The following is a 21957-nucleotide window of genomic DNA, read 5'->3' as shown; positions in this document are numbered from 1 at the left end:
CTCACGGCAAAAGCCAAAAAAAAAAAAAAAGTTCACTCAACAAGAAAATAACATACTGGGCACCACCACAAAAAATATGTATATAACAGGAGCAAATAAAAGAAAAAATGTTTTAGGTCGTGGCCTCACCTACAGGAGCTTCCTCAGGTTCAGGATCATTGCTTTCTATAGCGTTCTCTTCAAGAGCAGCAGCAGCTTAGGCAGCCTCATCAGCCTCCATCTCCTTTGTCCACATCCTCAAAGTCTAATTCCTCCAAGTTGACTCCAAAGGGGTTCTTTACCATATACCGCCTAAGGAGTTCAAAGGCTTTATAATACCAACTAAAGAGCAGTGTTGTACTCTTCAGTCAGTTAGAAAGCCTGAATAGCCTTGGCAGCCATAGATTTAACCTTTTTGTTCGCGGCTTGGAGCTATTCCTTATTTTGCATTGTTAACTGCTTCTCGACCCTAAGCTCGTAAGCCAACACCTTTGCCTTCTCCTTAGCTGTGTTGGCATTGTCTATGGCAGTAATGAGGTCTCTCCTCAGCTTTGTGACCGCAGCCTCCAAAGCCCCCACTTTGGACCCAGTCACCATGGCCTTCTCCTCCTGGCCAAGGTACTCAGCAAATATGTGGATTACCTCTCCTAGTGCCTAAAAACCATATGGGGGGAAGAGTTATAAAGCAACAAGAACCATTCAACACTGTAAGTTATGCAAAGTGAAAAGAAGTTTACCTGGACAAGCTTATGGATATGGCAATTCACAAGCTCATAAGAAGGAACGCCAGAAAGCGCCTTGAGGTCTTCAGTAGTAACAGCAGAATGGGCCTTTTCCAGGGCAATTCCAGCATCGTCCTAAACATTGGACGCTTGGGAGCCCACTTTTTCCTTCCCTTTTGCCAGAGTCCTCTACCTCTTTGGATGAGGAGTGAGCTTTTCTAGGGAAGTTGTAAGAGAGGCCATTCTCGTGGCTTCAGGGACGAAGATAGTCGGGGTGATCTCTGCATGACAAAAAGGAGATATATATATATATATAAAGGAAAAACTCAAAACTGAACTCACTTTTTTCTTCGATCTCGATAGTGTGTAGGACGAATGGGAAAGGCTTCAGACCAAGGAAATGACGAGCCAAAGTTCGGGGACCGACAAGGTCGTCAAAGCCCTCAATCGTCTTTGCGCATTCAATGGCCACCAAGACGCGCTCCTTATATCTACTCTTAAGCCTAGGGCGCTCCTTAACTGCGAATGCACAATCAAAGGTCAATGAAGAATCAAATTGAAATGAGAAAGAACTGTCATTATATATATATATATATAAGTAAAGGATGATGCACTTAGCTTTGAGGACCTCCACCGACAAAGCAATCTAGGAACCTCACCCCAGAAGTCATCAGAAAGGGTTTCCCATCCATCTCTAGACATGAAGAAGTATTTGGACTTCCAACATCGGAAAGACGAAGGAAGGTCCGTGATGATCCTCGCCTTCCTGACCTAGGGTACAAGTTCATAGTACCCATACTCCTTGGACTCCTTCAAACGATATAGGTGAACAAACTCGTCCAACTTGATCATGTCACCTTTATTGACGACCATCCAAATCTCCATACAACTAATCACTATCCTCCATGAGTTTGGCATAAGTTGCTCTGGAGCGATGCTGAAGTGGTTTACGAGTTCCATGATGAATGGATGGACGAGGGACCTAAGACCATACTAGAAAGCACCTATAGAAGCACGCTTCTCCAGGCGAGAAATGACAAGCTTTTTCCCTTTCAAGAGGAAGCCGAACCCTGACCTCCTTAGGGAATTGAAACATATCTCTAAACCTAAAAAGGGTATCAGCGTCCAAGGCACACTCCTCCCTAAAGGCATGAAAGGGCCTAATCTTCCTCTGTCCAAATGACGAAAGGCCAAACGCAGCTCCCTCTGCCTTGACGGGGTCATCACTAAATGACAAACCCATCTCAAGCTCACTGGACCTCACATCAGACACTACTTCCCTCTCACCCACCATTTCCTTAAACCAACTGAGAGATTGATGTAGCAAAGGGTGCAAATCAACCACCACAAAACCTAAACTACTACCACTAGGTACAAAACCCTCATTTGGGGGGCAATGATTGCTAAAGGAACCTAGGTGCCCCTAAATGAGCAAAGAAAAATGAAATAGAGGGACAGAGTTGCCTAACCTTGGAACTATCAACCATGGAAATCAAAAGAAAAGGTGTGAATTTCTATCCCTACGCCAAAAAGGAAAGGAAGACAAAATTTTGCTATAAAAGGAAAAAAGAAAAAGAAGAGAAACTGTACCTTCAAAAACCAAGCTTAGAAGAGAAAAAGTTAATGGAATTCAAAAAAGCTCGAAGAGGAAAATGCAAAGCAACAATGGCGAGAGAAAGAAGAAAAGTAAAGAAAGTGAAAAGAAGCTATGTGGTTTAAAAAGCTAGACTTGGACAATTGAAAATCGACAGGAAACCCAATAGTCCCTTGAACAAAGCGTTGCAATCCACCACATAAAGAGCGCCACATGGCCATGACAAGTATAGCACCGCCACTCCGCATTAAATACGAACACAACAGAAATCTCAAGAGTCACATTTGACCAAATGACCTTTCATATTCTTGAGATTGTCGTCACAATTAAGGACGAACTCAGAATAGGGAGGCAACTGATAGACCAGACAATTATCCTCGTCCAGAAGAACCAGCTTGGACGAGGATAAAGCATTATAAAGACAGGTACTTAATGCCCCAACGGTTACATGTGAGGGATGAGACCGTTGGGGCATCCATTAAGACCAAATTAAATAGGCCTGAGACGTTATCAAATGAGCCTTCAAGTCACCAGTTAAGAAGGACAACAGCTAGTAAGAAGAGCCTATTTATAGGACCTACCAAATCCCAAACAAGGTGCATACACACTAATCAATTTACTTTCATTACTAAATTCCCTTTTCTTTGTGCTCCATTTGCTGACTTTATCATCGAAGACTCTATGGCCAGCACCACACTAGTGACCACCTAAGAGGATCCCCCTTCTTTCACTAACCTTGCAGGAATCTGGACAAACTTGTATTGGAAGCCTTTTGGACGAACCCAACCACTAACAATCTCAGCATCATTAGCAAGCATCTAATAAGCCACTTGTATCTATGTGGGAAGAATTTTTCAAGCAATCTTTTTTAGGCTCTCTATTTGTTTAAAGGGATTGAAAGAAATTGACATTTCCAACAATGACTTATGTGACAATTGTCTGGTTTTTCCCAGATGCTAGGGCTAAATTATTTCCATATGCTCAAAACACTGGGCTTAGTGGCAAAAAATACTGCAATTGAATTTCACCAACCTATTTCAATTCAAGGCTCATTTGTTACATGTGTTTAAACAGTAGTTTTCAGTGTTTAAACAACATTACACGTATTTTCACATACTTTTTTACCCACATGTATTTCCAAAAAATATAAACAACATTACTAGAACAACATTACCAAACAGGCCTATATGTCTCTAATAACAAAGGTTTTGGAGGTCCAATCCTTGACGTCAATGGCTGTTTCAATGCAAAAAGCTTCATTGGGGAATCCCCCAAATTGCTACATCCTGATACATAGGATTGCACACTTTTCGTTCTTAATGAAATCGTGTTTTGTAAAATGGTGAAATTGTATTTTGAAAATACAATTTTTGCTAACGTGGCATTGTGTCTCTTATACATATGGTGTATAAAGGAAAATGTTTGGATTCAAACATGTTTGGAGTCTTGGGTTTTAAAAGCACTCACATCAGCTGGTGTATTATAGAAAAATGTGTAGAAGTTACACAGTTTGCCTAAAAATAAGACATATTAGTGAGTGAAATTTACAAGTTTTGCCTAAATTTATAACTGTGGTATATTACACAGTTGTAAATTTACATTGACACTATTTATTTTGAATTTAATTTTTTATTATTTCTTTATATATCTCAATGATGAAGAAAGAGAGTAAATAGTGGTTGTGTGTGAAAAAAGATGAACAATTAAAAAAAAATCAAAAAAATTTGATATTTTAATATATTGTTGTGTAAAATAAAAAATTTAATGTATGATGGTTTGAAAAGTATGTAAAATAGAAAAAAAAAATGTTCTTATGCTAAAATAAACATAAATTTCATGAATGCTTTAACCATCATTAGGAAGATGACATGTATCCTATCATGTGCAATGTGCATAACTCATTTAATCCAACTAACCAAGTGAGTTATATGTGGCATATGACAAAGACTAATATTATCTTACAATTGGTGGTTAGAGCCCAAGGCTGAAGACATGTTCGGAGCCAAAATCTTTCCATGTGTAAATAACTAAATACCACTACTCATTTCAAATTATGTGGGAAGCAACTCCAAACTTCTGCCTTCTATCTACGCATGTTATGTGTCTAGTGTACAAAATACCTACTTTTCCAAGGTTTGAGAGAAATAAAAAAATATGCATCCTCTAATATGTTACACAACAATTTATAAAATCATGAGCATGGATTATTTAAAAAAGTCATATTACTTATAAAATATATCATTTAATTTTTTAAATAATACTCAAATAATTTTATCAATAACTGCCTAGTATGTTAGAGGAACTAGGAAATGTCCTTCAAAGTTTAAAATTAAACATTTTTTCCTTAATGTTTTGTTTGAATTGCATCTATTTTATCGTTTGCACTTTGCACAATGCAAAATGAAATAACATTATTTTAAAATTTTAAATGAAATAACATTTTATTGATAATTAAATCCAAGAATAAAATTCCATTGTACTTTCTCCTCTTGGAATTTCAATGTATGATTGCACCGGTCGTTCGGTTCATATACATGAGATGAGAGAGTGAGAGAGAGAGAGAGAGAGAGAGAATCAATGGCGTTAAGAAAACTCCCAACTCATTTCTTCCCTTCCCTCCAACACCAACTCCGACCCTTCTCTTCACTCAACCTCCCGACCTTAGAGCCATCAAACGATGCCGAACTAGTATCCCAAATGCTCCTCCACCACCACAACCCATTCCACGCCATGGAGTCCTCACTCCAACTCCATGGCATCACACTCACTCCTCACCTTCTCCACCAAACTCTCCTCCGCCTCAAACACTCTTCCAAAATCGCCCTCGCACTTTTCAACTATTCCAAATCTCTCCCTTCCCCTCCTCTCACCTCCACTTCCTTTCACATCCTCATTGACCTCTTAGCCAAAGTTCGCCAATTCGACCTCGCTTGGCAACTCATTGTCGAAATGGACCAACTTTCACTCTCTCCCACACCCACCACTTTCTTCATATTGATCCGTAGGCTCATCTCTGCTGGTCTTACTCGCCAAGCTATTCGAGCTTTTGATGATATTCAAGGTTATACTCAGACTAAGACTAATAGTGATGATTTTTGTTTTTTGTTGGATACCCTTTGTAAGTATGGCTATGTTAAGGTTGCAACCGAGGTTTTTAACAAAAAGAGAGATGGGCTTTTGCCGGATGCGAAAATGTTTACCGTTTTGATATATGGGTGGTGTAAGATTGGTAGGATTGATATGGGGGAGAGGTTTTTGAATGACATGATAGGGAGAGGGATTGAGCCAAATGTGGTTACGTATAATGTTTTGTTGAATGGGATATGTAGGCGGGCGAGTTTGCATCCAGAAGGGAGGTTTGAGAGGACGATAAGGAATGCAGAGAAGGTGTTCGATGAAATGAGGGAGAGAGGGATTGAGCCGGATGTGACTAGTTTTTCGATCGTGCTTCATGTGTATAGTCGGGCACATAAGCCCGAGTTGTCGCTTGATAAGTTGAGGTTGATGAAGGAGAAGGGGATTTGTCCGAGTGTGGCAACGTATACTTCGGTTGTTAAGTGTCTGTGTTCGTGTGGGAGCCTTGAGGACGCAGAGGAGTTACTCAGTGAAATGGTGAGGAATGGGGTTACTCCATGTGCAGCAACTTATAATTGTTTTTTTAAGGAGTATAGGGGGAGAAAGGATGCTGATAGTGCTTTAAAGTTGTATAAAAAGATGAAGGAGGAGGGTTTGTTTGTGCCTAGCATGCACACATATAACATATTGGTGGGGATGTTTTTGAAGTTAAACCGTTTGGGGATTGTGAAGGAGATATGGGATGATATGAAAGAGAGTGGAGTGGGACCTGATTTGGATTCGTATACAATGTTGATTCATGGTTTATGCGAGAAACAGAAGTGGAGAGAGGCTTGCCAGTTTTTTGTGGAGATGATAGAGAAGGGGTTTCTTCCTCAGAAGGTTACTTTCGAGACGCTTTACAAGGGCCTAATACAATCTGATATGTTGAGAACGTGGAGAAGATTAAAGAAGAAACTTGATGAAGAGTCTATAACATTTGGTTCAGAGTTTCAAAATTATCATTTGAAGCCGTATAGGAGATGATACACCATTGATCTGCAGCTGTAATGTGTTCTTCAGTAGGTACTTCTGAACTTTTTGGCTTATTTGTTATTCGAAATTTGGTTTTGACTGGTTGTGGAGTGTGATTTATTTTCTGAAATGGATTAGAGATGTAAAAATGATTCTCGACAAGTGCGTTGTTGGCTATTTGAAAATTTATCTGTCCCATATTTTCCATGATTTCAACGAGAATAATTGCATTAAGTCTTCAATCATCAGTCATCACACTTAGTTCAGAGTTGATGTCATTTCCATTGCTGTAAATTTATAGTAGAATTAGGAAACTGAGATCCACGAGTTGGCCAAATCAGCGATACTATCCATGACAAACTAATATTTCTTTTAAATGAAGTTTTAACTTTTGACAAATTGAAAAGGGGGAAGGGAGAAGAAAAAAGAAACACATGCACAGACAATTTGTATAACTTAGCGAAAAATTGCAGTGAGGTAATCATAAATTCCCTACTATTTGACAAACAGAATAGATATCCCTTTTTCTGGTTCATTGTTTTGTTGGCTCCCACATACTTGGACTACTGCTTCTTTATATTCTCTTTTTCCCTTTTCTCTTTTTTTTTTTTTTTTTTTTTTTTTTTTTTTGGGGTGGGGGGGGAGGAGAGCAAATTATTTTTGAAACTGAGAACTGTTTTCTTTTCAGAAAGTTCTCATCAATTTCACTTTTACTGGTGAGTGGAATGGAAGCTGGAAATGGAAGATTTTCATATTTCTGTTGCCTACAAATAGGTTTCATACGTGCAGAGCTCAAGGTTTTTATAATAGATGGAGGTATTTTGAATTTATCTTTTCTGTTTTGCTTAATTGTTGCTTATAGCAGAAATTTTGGTGTGTCACCACTTATTATATGCTTATCATGTGAATTTGTTTGCGAAGGTTGAGTTTTTTTTTCCCCTCTTTTCTATTTTTAAGACAAATTGTAAGCTTAATTTGTCATGATTATGACAGGATGATGCTTACTTGGCCAAAACTTCAGCTTTTTAATCCACAGTGTCAGTAATTGGGTGGCCTTGCCCTTGGATCGTACTTTTGTCCGAGGATTGGACCCCAAAGAAAGAGATCCTAATGGTAGTGGAATCATAACCACATAGATTGTGCAGGGTGACAATCTAGGTAGAGATTGCAGATCTACTAAAAGAATTCTTTTAGTACGTTCTTATTTCAGTTTATTCACTTGCAGAAAAGATTGCAACTCATGTAAAGATAAGGATCGTTTCAATTGAAATAGATAAGACGATATGTGACAGGACGTCGGCGTTGGTATCAGATCATAACATAAACAAGTTTCAAGTAGAAGTCCTTGCATGGCCAACTTATCATGACTGACTTACACCATCAAGAGTACTTGATTTAATTGAAAAGTACAGGAGGAGCGGGGGAGGGCTAAAATGATATGCTGAGAGAGAAGTCGCTAACCTTGGTTCAGCAACTGAAAGGCCTTAGATGAAGTTTAATAACAAAAGAATGTTCATGTAAGCAACTGTGAATACTATAGATTTAGTAAATGTATTTTTGTAATTTAAAAAATAGGCCTATAGGTTTGGCAGTGGATTTTGGTTTATAGTTTTAACTTCACTATACATTTATGTACTAACATTTGTCATCATTGGATATTTATTTAGAATCACTAACCTCCAAAATTAACTAGCTCAATTTTATATACACGCGCACTGCACGTGGATAAATGTTAACATTTATGATTTAATAACGATACAAATCACCATGAAGCCTTGGGTAATGTCTTCTCCATTTTTATTAATTTGTTTGTTTAATCATTGGTCTACACAGTGGAGGTTAACCCTTTGTCTTATAGCCCTAGATTGTCACAAATACAAATTTATTACACTTATAATACTTGGTGAAATAGTGCAAGTACCTACCTAATTATGAAATTAATAAATATTTATGCTCATAAACCACCTTAGAGAAAATTATAGTTATTTTGATGTCAAACACCTGATTTGAAAACCAATTACCTACAGCTTGAGTTTGCAAAGTTCGTTCATGCATCTTAAGTGGGACTTTGATTCTCGGTTCCATCTAACTTTTTCTTGAGAGGCATCTTAAATTTACATGATGTTTGAGCATTAAGGAAATTGGACATTCTAGACTTTTGATTGTAACATCCCATAATTTATCATTTTAATAATTTATGTCATATTGACTTGTGCACGTTATAAGGAGAGATTAAAATTTTATGAAAGTGGGAGTCTAAGTGCACAATGACAAAAAAGAAGGGGATTCATGTGTGTGTCTCTATATATATATATATATATATATATAAAGGGAGGTCCATTGCTTGGGTGAAATTTTGAGTTCAAGGAGTTTAGATGAAGTAGTTAGTTTCTTCTATATAAAAAAAATGAAGTAATTAGTTTTCGGACAAGTGAAAGTAAATAACTAATTGAGCCTCAATAGAATAGAAACCCTAGCCCATAATCTAATTAAACAAAAAAATTTATGCAATTCTCCCCTATTTAGGCTGCATTTGTTTCGATTGAAATTGATAGCAAGAAAATATTTTTCGCAATTGTGGATGTTTGGGGTGGCTAAAATTGCTGGTCAACCAAAAATTATTTTCAAATTGACCTTAAAATAGAGACTTTGGGCTCAAAAAGTTTTATGCTTTTATCTGTGGCATGACGTAAGTAGTATTGTGTTCTCTTTTATATGTTTGGTAATACCACAAACTCTAATTTCAACTTTTTTTATAACTGTTTTAACTTTTTTAGGAGGAGTTCGGGATTTGTGGCTTGATGTAAGTTGGATTATCTCGAGATGGGATTGTGAAACCAAAGACTTAGCGGTGAAATTGGAGTCCAATTAATAGTTTGGCTTTGACAGAGGAATTGGGATCAAAGGAAAGTTGTAGGGATCAGGTTAAGATATAATCTTGATTTTTGTTTATGACTGAAAAATCAGCACAATGGTGCTTAGTTACTAGCAAACAATACTTAATAGTATAGAAAACCTACATTTGACATTGAGAGTCTTGTTACTGCAAATCTAAAAGGCTAAAAGAGTATAGAAAATTTCACCTACCGCATCTCATTATGATATATTTATCAACTCAATTGTGCACAATAGAGGACGAAAGACAATTCAATCTTATACAAACTATATACTACTCTGAACAGATTCTCTGACTGGTTTGTAATTTAATAATCTCATTAATTGTTTAACTTGTTTTTTCAATGGAGCATGAGATCTCACCATGTGGACATAAGAAAGTTCATATGCAACTTCATGAAAGACAATAAAGAGAAGAAGGGGCTATGTATTTGGGGTCTAGATGCCCATATAATAGAAAATGGAGCATCTATATAGTGCTATCATGTGATGTGATATGTACATCAAACCAAAACTGGGGTGTTTAGGTGAACTACAATATGTAGAGGCCAGTAATATTTAGTCATGATCCCCATATTGACAATAAAATGATGAAAATAAACATCATTTATGATAAATGATAATCCTGACATAACTTGTTTATGCAGTTGTATAAGAAAAAAAAAAATACACATTTCAACATGCATGATACATATAAACTTTTAATCATTATGAAAACAAAGTGGAATTGTTTAGCTAAGTTGCATATAGATGCAATCAAAATAAACCAGATACAACAAAACCAAAGAAATGCCACCTGCAATTAATACACCAGCAAGTTGATAAAGGCTAATTACCATTTGTATTATTAGTAAGATAATGATAAGGCAGAAACTTTCTAAGTAATAAATTTCTTCATAAAAATTCAAACAAAATTTTACATTTACTTCCTAATCATTCAGAACCAGTTTTTACAATGACTATTTGAATCTGTTGACAGTATAAAGAAATAGAGAAATTGACATATACATAAATCAAGAAGGTTGGCCAGTTGGATTCAGACAGTGTTTCTATTCAGTGTGGCATCTTACTCTGTTTAGAAACATGTTCCTCCAAAATTTAAGGTGAAAAGCTTGGTTACAACAGCCATTAACCTGTAGGAAGTTCTTTGGAGGTGCAATCACCTGATCTGCTCAGTTATTAAGAAAGATATATGTAATTGAATTGAAGTGATGAGGTTGCAAAGGGACATACATACAACATTGACACAAGTTAAGAACCAAACATTAGCATTTATGTATTCTTAATGTTGGCAGTCCTGCTCAGTACAAATGGTTCAGCCACTAAGGAAAAATGGTCATAAAATGAGGGTAGATATGGAGTGGGTATAAAGGAAAGACAGAATTAATTTAATGTTTCTTCTTTTATCATCATTATTTTGAGAATAGAAGATAGCATTGCCAACATAGGAGACTTTTGATCCAAGTTGAGAGTGGAAATGGGCAAGAGCAACGCCAAAACAAAATTTGAAGTAGCAAGGGAAGACAGCAAAGCCTACAAGTTAACAAAGCTTATGTCACTAGATACAGTTGACTGTAGAAGAAGGTATTTTGTAGCAGAACTCAACCATTTTGGACAAAATGCTGCAGAACTGATAACCATGTATTTAGATAGGACAAACGAAAGCATAACTCCATACAGCCTCATCACAACACTTAGACTTGGCTACATAAACCCTAATCCATTATTAAACTCAAGTTAAGGTGTTTTCCAATGTCAAACATAGGCCATCATGTCTTTCCCACAACCTCAATAACAAGTTTTCATTCGGTTTGACATGCCCTCCTACTGCTAGTGCCCCTAACTTGAATCAAACACTCATTTTTCCTAATGCAGTCCTACACCCTTGCTGCACATGGCAATCAAATTGTCCTTTGAAACGATTCTGGGATTAAAAATTAAGATGTCTTTGTATTACATTGTACTATCATAAAGAAAATGCCTAAATAACTTTGAGGAAAAGTTTTCAATATAAGAAACTAATTTAAATACCAATCACACCCAAAAAATGCCAAAAATGTAAGCACGTCATGGGTAGTTCAATTTTCTTATCAAATATAGAGTTTTAATGGCTTTTTGACTTGAAAAAATGAATTACAAAATAAAAATGAGTACGTGATTGTGGGGTGCAGTAACATTCTTCACAATACAAATTGCATAATTTTTTTTTTTAAAATCTAAAATATTCAAATAAGCTTGCATATTCACATTTGCATTAACTCAGTATGCTGAAAAAAATATTGGAGACAAAAGCCAAAATAAAATTAGAGACGGACCTAAATTAAATATAACTCATAGGTATGGGAGTGGGACTTTAAGAACACAAAATTGATGCTTAAAACAAAAATGCAACTCTCCCCATTCCCCTCAACAATAGTGAAGCAAGATAGAACAGAGCATAAAATGCATAGCTTAACTGTAAGGCAGAAAGCACAGTTTGCTGATGTTGATCTATCATGACAAAAAATAAACAAAGCACAAACTTTGACTGTCCAACATAATGGATAATTGATAATAGGGGATAAGAATACATCATTGAAAGAGAAGAAGTATTAAAAAAGAACAATATATTTTTTACAATCATTCAAAGCCTCAGGGAGAGCAATTGAGAAAAAATTAAGGTCCATGACCCACTGACCTGAGGAAAGTTTACAGTATAAACCTTGATTATTATTTTTTTTAATATCAATAGTTTTATTTTAAAAGAAGGATGGTGAACACATGGAAAGTATATAAGAGTACCACCAAAGAATTAACATCTAAAATTACAAATATATAATTAATTAATTATAGGCTTAATCCCAATATCTTTTTGAAAAGTAGGCTAAATCCCCAATATCCATTAACTATTGAAACAAAGATCTTATGAATAAAAGTTTCATACAAAGCAAGGAGTCCTCAACCATATCAAATGTTCTAGCATTATGCTCCTTCCAGATACACCACATCAAATACAATGGAATAGTATGCCACAAATCTGAACTTTGATGTTTCATAGTGCCACTGCTCCAACACGCTGAAACCTTCACTGCTCTAATTAATGCAAAAACACTATAGCACAACACAAGAAAAGATGATTTATTGTCTCCCCAGTCTCTGCACATGCAACACCAATCAATAATGACTATGGTTTGCACACACACGCAGTTGATGATTTTACCATGAGCTGCTGTTCAAAAATAAAGGCTACTTTCTTATGAGATTTTGTGTTCCAAATTGCTTTCCAAGGGAATCCATTCTAGAGTCTTTTCATAAATCCAGGTAGTAAGATCTCACATCAAATTTCCCATTCTTAGATAAAGACCAACTCATCCTATCCAAGTCTCTCCCAGTGCTTTGAATCTTATAGAGAAAATCAAAACAGATTTGAGTTCCCAATCATTCAGAGCCCAAGAAAAAACTTGACACCTTTGAAGAACATTATTGACTCTTGACTCTTTCACAGTAACCACTTTTGCATCCACATGTTCACACTATATGTCATGCCAAAAGCGAACACAAGGTCCACAACTTCCATCCCCAACAAAATATCTAACATACTTCAAAAACCTTGACCAACAACTCCTACATGTTTCCACATGCTCACAACATGGACGCCCCAAACCTAAACAAGACACCATTGACCCCTATCTCACCAAATTTACTCCCCACAACCCTAATCCATAAAAGGTTCCTTTCTGTGGCGTAATGCCATAGCTATTTCCCCAAGAGAGCTTGATTGAAAAATCCAAGCTTCCGAAGCCTAACACCCCCTCAACCCCATGTTCATTAAATTGAGTTGTAGAGCTAACTGTGTCTCAATTCACCTAATGAAATTACCTTTCATCCCCTAGGCCACTCAACAAGAAGTCTCTTCAAAACCCCTCCTAACATTATACAAGAAAAACAAACGCGAAAAGAAAGTGAATTTATAAAATCCACAATAGATCACTAGATGCAAAAGTACAAGACCACTCGGACAAAGATCATAAAACATGGAGTTGTTCAGTTCATCTTCAACAATAATAAAAACATCAGTCTAAAAACCCTCTTAGGCATCATGCATTGGACCCGAAAATAATAAAAGCTAAAGACCACGGGACCTTTTGGTTAAGCACTTTAGGAGCTTAAAAGAGCATTTTTAAAACCCAAAACTCTGTTTTACAACCACAGCTCCTCGTACCTTGTATACAAACACTCACTTTAAACCCAAAACACAGCTTATACAAACGCAACCCATAACTCATAAGCAATAGCACAATTGAATAACAAAAGCAGTTCATGGTAAAATCATACCTCTTCTATTACAAATCTGGATATAGTTATTTTCTGTTGACAGTTTTTTAGCAATCATAATAATAGCAAAAGCAGTTAAAAGTAAAAATCTCTATCACATCTCGTAGAAATGGAAATAATAATGTTGATAGTAGTGGAGAAAAGAAGTTATATATAATTACTGATTATTTATTGGGTATTGGGTTTTGGGTTTTGGCTTTGGCTTCAGCTTCTTGGGGTGTGTTAGCGACAATAGAAAGAGCGTGTAGACCAGAGTGAAGCTCGTCGGCAAGAGCATCATAGACCAAACGATGGCGTTTGAGGAGGCTCTGTCCGTCGAACTTGGGGAGACGATCTTGACGTTGAAGTGAGTCTCGCTCTGGCCTTCTGCACTGCTGGCTCTGACGGCGGCATGCCCAGCGTGCTGGTACGACACGTCGTCGATCTCCAAAGCGGTGGCTTCCAGTGCCGATTGCAACTTTGCCTTTATTCTATTCGCCCTTGTTACCACTACTCGAGAACCCATTCCTTCCTTTCTTTTTTTTTAATATCAATTCAATTTTCAAACCCTCCCTTTTAATTTTGGTTTTGCTATATATCACAGAGAGATGAGGGAGAATGAGATACTGAGACGAGAGAGATTTGGAATATAAGAATAAAGAATAAAGAATAAAATAAATAATAAATACAGCTAGTAGCAGTTCACTGCATCAACTCTCAAGGTGGTAAATTGCTTTCTTTCTTTTTTTTTTTTCTTTTTTTTTCAATTAGTTTGGTAAAATAACTTATGGTTGAATAAGATATATAGATTTGATTTTCGTTTATACTAAAAATTTATTGGTATTTTAATATAATGAAAAAGAATTATCATCAATAGTGGATACCATTATTAAAATTCTCTATAAAAAAAAAGTGGTAAATTGTTTTAAATATAGCTTTACCAATGTAGTAAGTTTTTTGTGACTTTGGTTGCCAAAATAACTTTTAACTTGTTTTACAATCATCAATGTGAATAATCTAAAACCACCAGGTAAAGTGTGACAAACTTGGGGAAATTTTGGAATTAAACCTACTCTAATCTTTATTTGTTGACCTTGCAACTCAACCCCTCCTTCTTAAGAAATTAATCAATCCTCTTGGAGGACCATTAGGTAATAGTGGCATAGTCTTTAGGGAGAATTGAATAATTCCCCATGCCCTCCTTGAGCATAATTTGAAGAGAAACATTGTTTGTAAGTAAGAAAATATTTCTTTTCAAACTAGTTTGAAGATAAACCCATTAAACTTCTCTTATTTCTTTTTATTAGATGTGAATTTTAAAAATCTAACAGTTAGATTCACCTCTAATAAAAAGATATTGAGTAAGGTTGTAGTCTTAAACTACAACCAATTTTGTAACTAAACTTTGTCATTTTCTTATTATATTCTCCAAGCTTGCAAAATTTCAAAAAGATAAAGAATCAATAATTATATTATCAATCGAATACTTAAATTTCAAGTTTTTGTGGTTTAAAATTATACATAAAAATAAATTTATTACTTGAATAGTAAAAAACATCCTATTTGAATGAAATTTTACATTTATGTTAAGAACATAAAGAACACGCAATAAACCGGTTAAATTTCCAAAATTCACATCTAATAAAAAAATAGGCGAAAAGCACATTTTAGTCCCTACATTTTCAGGCGATTTCCATTTTAGTCCCTAAATTTTATTTTTACCGCTTTTAGTCCCTATCCTGAAAAACGCTTCCATTTTTGTCCCTGCCGTTACTCATTTAACAGAAATATCATACGTGGCAAACGGTCCAACAGTAAATGCTGACGTGTCTATTAAAATAATATTAAAAAAAGCTACATCAGATAAAAATAATATTTCAAAATGCCACGTCAGCAATTTAATTTTTGAAAAAAAGCCACCTCAAATAAAAATAATATATGAAGTACAGGCTGACGGCTGAAAGGCTGACGGTTCCATGAAGACCATAACTTGGTCATCACGCATGGGTCTTAGGGAAATTGCTTGTATTCCACGCCCAGTATCAAAGTCCTATAAGGAAAGGATTCCGCAATCTACGCGCATAAGGATTCCTATAAGGAAAAGACTTCTGCTCCAAGGAGGAAAGGTCCACCCTCTACTACTATAAAAGCCCCAATACCCTCATAAGCTGAGGTACGCATAATTAACCCCTCTCTAGCACCCTAGAGTTGAAAAGAAGTTCTAACTTGACCTTCGGAGGGTATTTGGCCGGCACCACACCGGTGCTCTCTGTGAGGTCCTTTCCTTTTTGTTGTGCAGGTGTTGTTTTGAGCGTACAAGCGTCGTGCAACTCACTGGTGAGATTTACGGCATCATCAATAGTCAAAATATTCTATATCGTAAATGTGTATTAGTAGGGCTTATAAATCATACATATATAAGTGTGTATCACATGAGTTTAAGTTGAGTATTTTCCATTAAAATTGAGGCTTTGGATTGTCCAAAAGCTGTTCTACTTGTTTTTAAACAAGATTTTGGGTTAGTATGGTTTAATATAGCAAAGTGACTTATAAAAAAAAATAGTTATATATATATATATATGTGTGTGTGTGTGTGTGTGTGTTATTTTAATATTAATATAATGGTTCTTAGAAAATTTCTCTCATTTGTGTGATTATAGAAATGATAAAGTTTGGCAACAAACTTAGTTATAATCTAAGACTACAATTTCACTCAATATCTTTTTATTAGATGTGAATTGTGACAAATCCACCATTGAATTGCATTTTCTTCTTATGTCTTCCATGCTGACAAAATTTACAAAAATTAAAAATTAATAACCATGTCATCAATCAAATATTTAAATTTCATGTTTTTGTGGTTCAAAATTATACATAAAAAATAAGTTATGTATCGAATAGTAAATAGCATTTGATTGGCACAAAATTTGACATATTTATTAAGAACATGCAATCTAACGATTATATTTTCAAAATGAAAAAGTTTGGCTACAAATATGGTTGTCGCCTAAGACTACAACCTTACTCAATATCTTTTTATTATATGTAAATTTTGATAAATTCACCGTTAAATTACATTTTCTTCTTATATTCTCTATGCTTACAAAATTTTCAGAAGATAAAAAATCAATAGCTATATCATTAGTTGTTTAAATTGCAAGTTTTTGTAGTTTAAAATTATTGGGGGATCACAATTTGACTCCCTACAACTACTTTAAAAATAGGTCCGCATGGCGTGATGTCAAATGCCGTAAAAGATTTGAGTGTGTCTTCCTCATCACTAATTGGTTTTGAGGTGGAATGGCACAGATCACAATCTGACAAAAGTTATTCATAAAAAATAAGTTTATGGATCATATAGTAAATAACATTTGATTGACACAAAATTTGACATGTGTTTTAAATCATAAAGAACATGCAATCCAATAATTAGATTTTCAAAATATGTAACAATGTTAATTTTTTTAAAGGAAGTTGTAATCAAAGGCTATAATTAAGTTTCTAGTCAAACTCTGTCTTTTTTAAAATATGCAGTCATGTTAATTATTTTAGTGGGAGTTGTAGCCTTAGGGTATAACCAAGTTTTTAGCCAAACTTTGTCCTAGCTTTCCTAATTTTCTAGGTACATAGATTGATTATATAAATTCATGTGTTCCTATATGTTTTTTGATGCCTAAAAAAAAAGTGATAAGAGAAAATGAATTAGGGAAAAGGATTCCACTTGGAATCATTGTATCTGTATTACTGATAGACAAGTAGGCTAAAACTTAAATGTAATTTTTTGTGAAACAAATATTTGAACAGCGTTATATGAATGAGAAACCGCCTGGCAAAAACTTATAAGGATGTTAAATCATGATTGAAGGTGTCAAAATGATGTTAAAAATTAATTTTCCAAACTTTTGTAAAAAATTAAGAGGAGAAATGAGTAGCTTGATGGTGATTTTGATGTTGAATGTCTTCAAAAAAGAAGTACAAAATATTAATGGTGATAATTAAATTTGTCATTAATTGATTATGTATCATGTTTATAATAATAAATAAATAAACCATTTCATATATGTATATTTATAAAAAAATTTCATCAGTTTTATAAAATTTTTGTGTATCTTATAATACACGATACATAAAAATGAAATTAAGAAACAATTCAGAATGCAATTCACGTTCTGATACTTACAAGAGCGGATGACACTCTAATCTAATCTAAAGAAAGTAGACGTGCATGTTTGGCATCATAAAAGGACTTCATTTTCTTCTCTTCTTTTGATTATTGCAAGCAGTATTTAGAGGGTGAGGGGGAAGAGTTTTTCTACAAGCACAACAAAAATTAACAAGTTTAAGTGTCAACCCATCATATGTCAAAATAAAATAAAATAAGATTATACTCAAATCCACCACAACTCAAAACAAGTGTTGTAAAAATGTTGTGAGATATTATTGTGTTTGACACTTTCTAAAAAATAATTGTTAGTTAAAAATTTCTTAATTAGTTATAATTGTTTTTAGTTTGATTTTTTTTTTAAATCATTTAATATTGTACTAGTTATATTTGTTTTAAAAATAATCATTTTTGTTCTTTTGTAATTCACCTTCTTGTGTTTTTAATGGAAACATTCAGCGTTCAAATCTCCCACTCTCCAACTATCGAATTATAACTTAAAAAAAAACTTGTTAATTTCAAATTTACTCTATCTAAAATCTTTTATTTTATTTTTATTTTTAGTATTTTCATTTTTCACATGAGTTGAATAGGCTTCTTGTTGGCTTACAAGTTTAATCTAAATAATATGTTAGTGTAGAAATTTCAGTTATGTTTTTTTTATGAACAGAAATTTCAGTTATGTTGCTTGGTAAGACCAAAGCTTCATGTATGCAAAACTTGGTTTATGGGTTTTACTGTGTATGCTCAAATAGTGTGAAAACACTATAGTTTGTTTAGACTCCCAAATAAAACTTACGGCTGGATTGCTTTTACCATACTTAACTAAATGCAAAATAAAAGTAAGAGTAACGCAATGAAACCAGAACAACTCTCTAAAGCATAAGTATATACAATAAATAATAAATGTAAAGCTCAAAGAGAATGGAAGAGAGATGCAAACACAAGATAACACTAAAATGTGTTATCAAAAAAGAAACCAAAGTACTTGACGAAAATCTCTTCACGGCCCTCCAAGCCAAATCGATCCACTAGTGAATAAAGTTGGAGTACAAGGATATCAAAAAGACCCTCCAAGTTCCAGCTACCAACGAGCTTCACCAAACTATGTCTTCACTAGTTATCTGGATCCCGCAATTAGCTCTAAATTGCATCCATCAATTTATGGCTTCTTCCAATGTTTCCCACATGCACCAAAACTTCTCACAACTCTCCAATTTGTTGAGGAAAGTGTTTGGGCTAAGGACCTCTCAAGGATCTGTAATTGGAGAGGTAGGAGTAGAGGAAAACTAGAGAAATTGTGTAGATGACTGTGAATTTACAATCTATAACTCTCAAGTGTATTGCTAGGGTTTTCTCTCTAAAATGCTCCTTACAATTTTGTAGGTAATGAGAGTATATATAGTATGGGTAAAGGATATAAGAGTCACATTTAAAATATCCAGGCAGAGAGTTTCGCAGGTCACTCGCGGGTTAGCCAAGTCGCAAAGTGACTTGTGAAATACAGTCTGGCACTTAACTCTTTAGCTTCCAGCATGTGCTTCTCATGTGACATTTCGCAGGTTGTCCACTTGTGATTCAATCGCAAGCAAGTCGCGAACTTCACTGTCTTGAGCAATTCTCACTAACTTAATACTAAACTCATTACAATTAAATCCCACAAAATATAAGGAAATAAATTAGTGCAATTACAACACTTTTTGTCATGAAATAAAGCCAACATAAATGTTATGTGAAAAAATCGTAACTTAACATACTGTAATGTTGCAGCTCATGCTTCTGATAAGCTAGTGGGTAGTCTTAGAAGGTCATTTTCTTGTAATAAGTTCAACCTCCCTGCTTCTATTGCTGATATTTACAGGACTGATTGTTCTACTTTTGTTCTTTAGTTTTTTTTCCCTTAATGAAGTCTAAACTGTCCAGTTTATCAACAACAACAAAAATCGACAAAGTATTGATTAATTGGAAAATTTTACAAGAACTAATCTATATATATAGAGGTAAAGTTAAGAGAAAGTTCAATTAGAATCCAATTTTGCGTTATGTGTTTAAGTTTATGTGGGTACCACACCATAATTATCTACTTAAATTTGTGTCATGTATCCACTAAGTTTTTTTAATTTTTGTGCCAAGTGAATTAACGAGTGCAAAATACTAAAAATCTAATATTAAAGACTTATAAAATTTATAAATAAATAAAAAAATTAATCACATATGCTCAATAAAAATCACCACACAAGAAAGATCACCACACGTTCTATCTTATTAAAAATTAGGAAAAAAAATAATAATAAGTAGTATTAAATTTAGGTAAGAATTTTAATATGTGACTAATTATGTTTACTTTTTCAAAAAAATAATTTGACTAATTATTTTTATTTTTATGATAAAAATTGTGTTTAATTTTAAATGTATCCATACTTATGCATATATTACATGCTATTTTTTTAAAATAATTTGACTAATTATTTATATATTTATAAAAAAATTTGTGTTTAATTTTAAATGTATCCGTGCGTTTACATGAGTTACATGCTAGTGTCATTAATTAAGGAATAAACTATGTGTCAGCTACCATACTTTCAATTGCAATCTAACAATAATTTATTAAAAAAAAAAAGGACTTATGTGTCACTATAACCTAAATACTACTAGACACTACGGCTGATTTTGAGTGTGTCATAGAAAGGGACTTACCTTTGGAAGGATTAGGATCTAGTGTAATACCCTAGGTATCGCACCGGGTGCAATTCACCCAAATCTTTCACAATTTTTTTTTTTCACTTTTCACCTTTTTAACTTTTACTTTTTACTTCTTTTAATTTTTTTTCTTAACTTTTTTGAATCAATGGTTGAGATTGAAAGTTGCTTTTTACAACTATCAATCTCAACTATTCATAGAAATTGCATAAGATGCAATACCCTAGGTATGGTATTACACCTGATCTCAATCCCCTTTGGAATAGTACTATTTGACATGAATTTTACTTGATTGAACTTTATCATGCTCAAAGAAAAGATAGGAATCTTGTCATCTCTGTGTTTTATATTGCTTTGTTAAATGCATGCTTCTTGTAAACATGCACTTAAACATATGATGAATGTATGTATGTTGCTATTGGAACCCTTTGAGATGGGATTAAGGTTTTCTTAAGTTTGAGAGTTAGAATGCAAGTTTATATACTTGAAATGCTGTATTGTTATGCTTTGAGAAACTTTTGTAACGTTATAAGTAATGAATGACATATTTTAAGTTAAATTTTTTTATATTATATTATATTTTATATATATATATATATATATATCACACCATAATTATCTACTTAAATTTGTGTCATGTATCCACTAAGTTTTTTTAATTTTTGTGCCAAGTGAATTAACGAGTGCAAAATACTAAAAATCTAATATTAAAGACTTATAAAATTTATAAATAAATAAAAAAATTAATCACATATGCTCAATAAAAATCACCACACAAGAAAGATCACCACATGTTCTATCTTATTAAAAATTAGGAAAAAAATAATAATAAGTGGTATTAAATTTAGGTAAGAATTTTAATATGTGACTAATTATGTTTACTTTTTCAAAAAAATAATTTGACTAATTATTTTTATTTTTATGATAAAAATTGTGTTTAATTTTAAATGTATCCATACGTATGCATATATTACATGCTATTTTTTTAAAATAATTTGACTAATTATTTATATATTTATAAAAAAAAAATTTGTGTTTAATTTTAAATGTATCCGTGCATTTACATGAGTTACATGCTAGTGTTATTAATTAAGGAATAAACTACGTGTCAGCTACTATACTTACAATTGCAATCTAACAATAATTTATTAAAAAAAAAATTGACTTATGTGTCACTATAACCTAAATACTACTAGACACTACGGCTGATTTTGAGTGTGTCATAGAAAGGGACTTACTTTTGGAAGGATTAGGATCTGGTGTAATACCCTAGGTATCGCATCGGGTGCAATTCACCCAAATCCTTTACAAATTTTTTTTTCACTTTTCACCTTTTTAACTTTAACTTTTTTCTTCTTTTAATTTTTTTATTAACTTTTTTGAATCAATGGTTGAGATTGAAAGTTGCTTTTTACAACTATCAATCTCAACCATTCATAGAAATTGCATAAGGTGCAATACCCTAGGTATGGTATTGCACCTGATCTCAATCCCCTTTGGAATAGTACTATTTGACATGAATT

General features: G+C 33.9%; 1 protein-coding gene across 5 annotated transcripts; it reads left to right on the top strand.

Annotated features, from left to right (window-relative positions):
- The first annotated feature begins 4794 nt into the window (after nucleotides 1-4794).
- On the top strand, nucleotides 4795-8146 carry LOC112028708 (pentatricopeptide repeat-containing protein At2g13420, mitochondrial). Of its 5 annotated transcripts, XR_010624669.1 has the most exons (4): nucleotides 4795-6435; nucleotides 7073-7200; nucleotides 7378-7542; nucleotides 7658-8146. XR_010624669.1 is itself a non-coding variant. In XM_065762680.1 (2 exons), the coding sequence occupies exon 1, from the start codon at nucleotides 4873-4875 to the stop codon at nucleotides 6394-6396; it is 1524 nt and encodes a 507-aa protein (XP_065618752.1). In that variant the 5' UTR covers nucleotides 4795-4872; the 3' UTR covers nucleotides 6397-6431; nucleotides 7378-8146. The 5 variants fall into 5 exon arrangements, 2 of the variants coding, with proteins under 2 accessions (XP_065618752.1, XP_065618751.1); XR_010624668.1 differs by having other exon boundaries at nucleotides 4795-6431; nucleotides 7378-8146; XR_010624667.1 differs by having other exon boundaries at nucleotides 7378-8146.
- The last annotated feature ends 13811 nt before the right edge of the window (nucleotides 8147-21957 follow it).

The sequence above is a fragment of the Quercus suber genome, unplaced genomic scaffold, assembly GCF_002906115.3.
Source record: "Quercus suber isolate HL8 unplaced genomic scaffold, Cork oak 2.0 scaffold_468, whole genome shotgun sequence".
Classification (NCBI taxonomy): domain Eukaryota; kingdom Viridiplantae; phylum Streptophyta; class Magnoliopsida; order Fagales; family Fagaceae; genus Quercus; species Quercus suber.
Note: the sequence above shows the minus strand (reverse complement) of the source record. Positions and strands in the feature narration are given on the sequence as shown.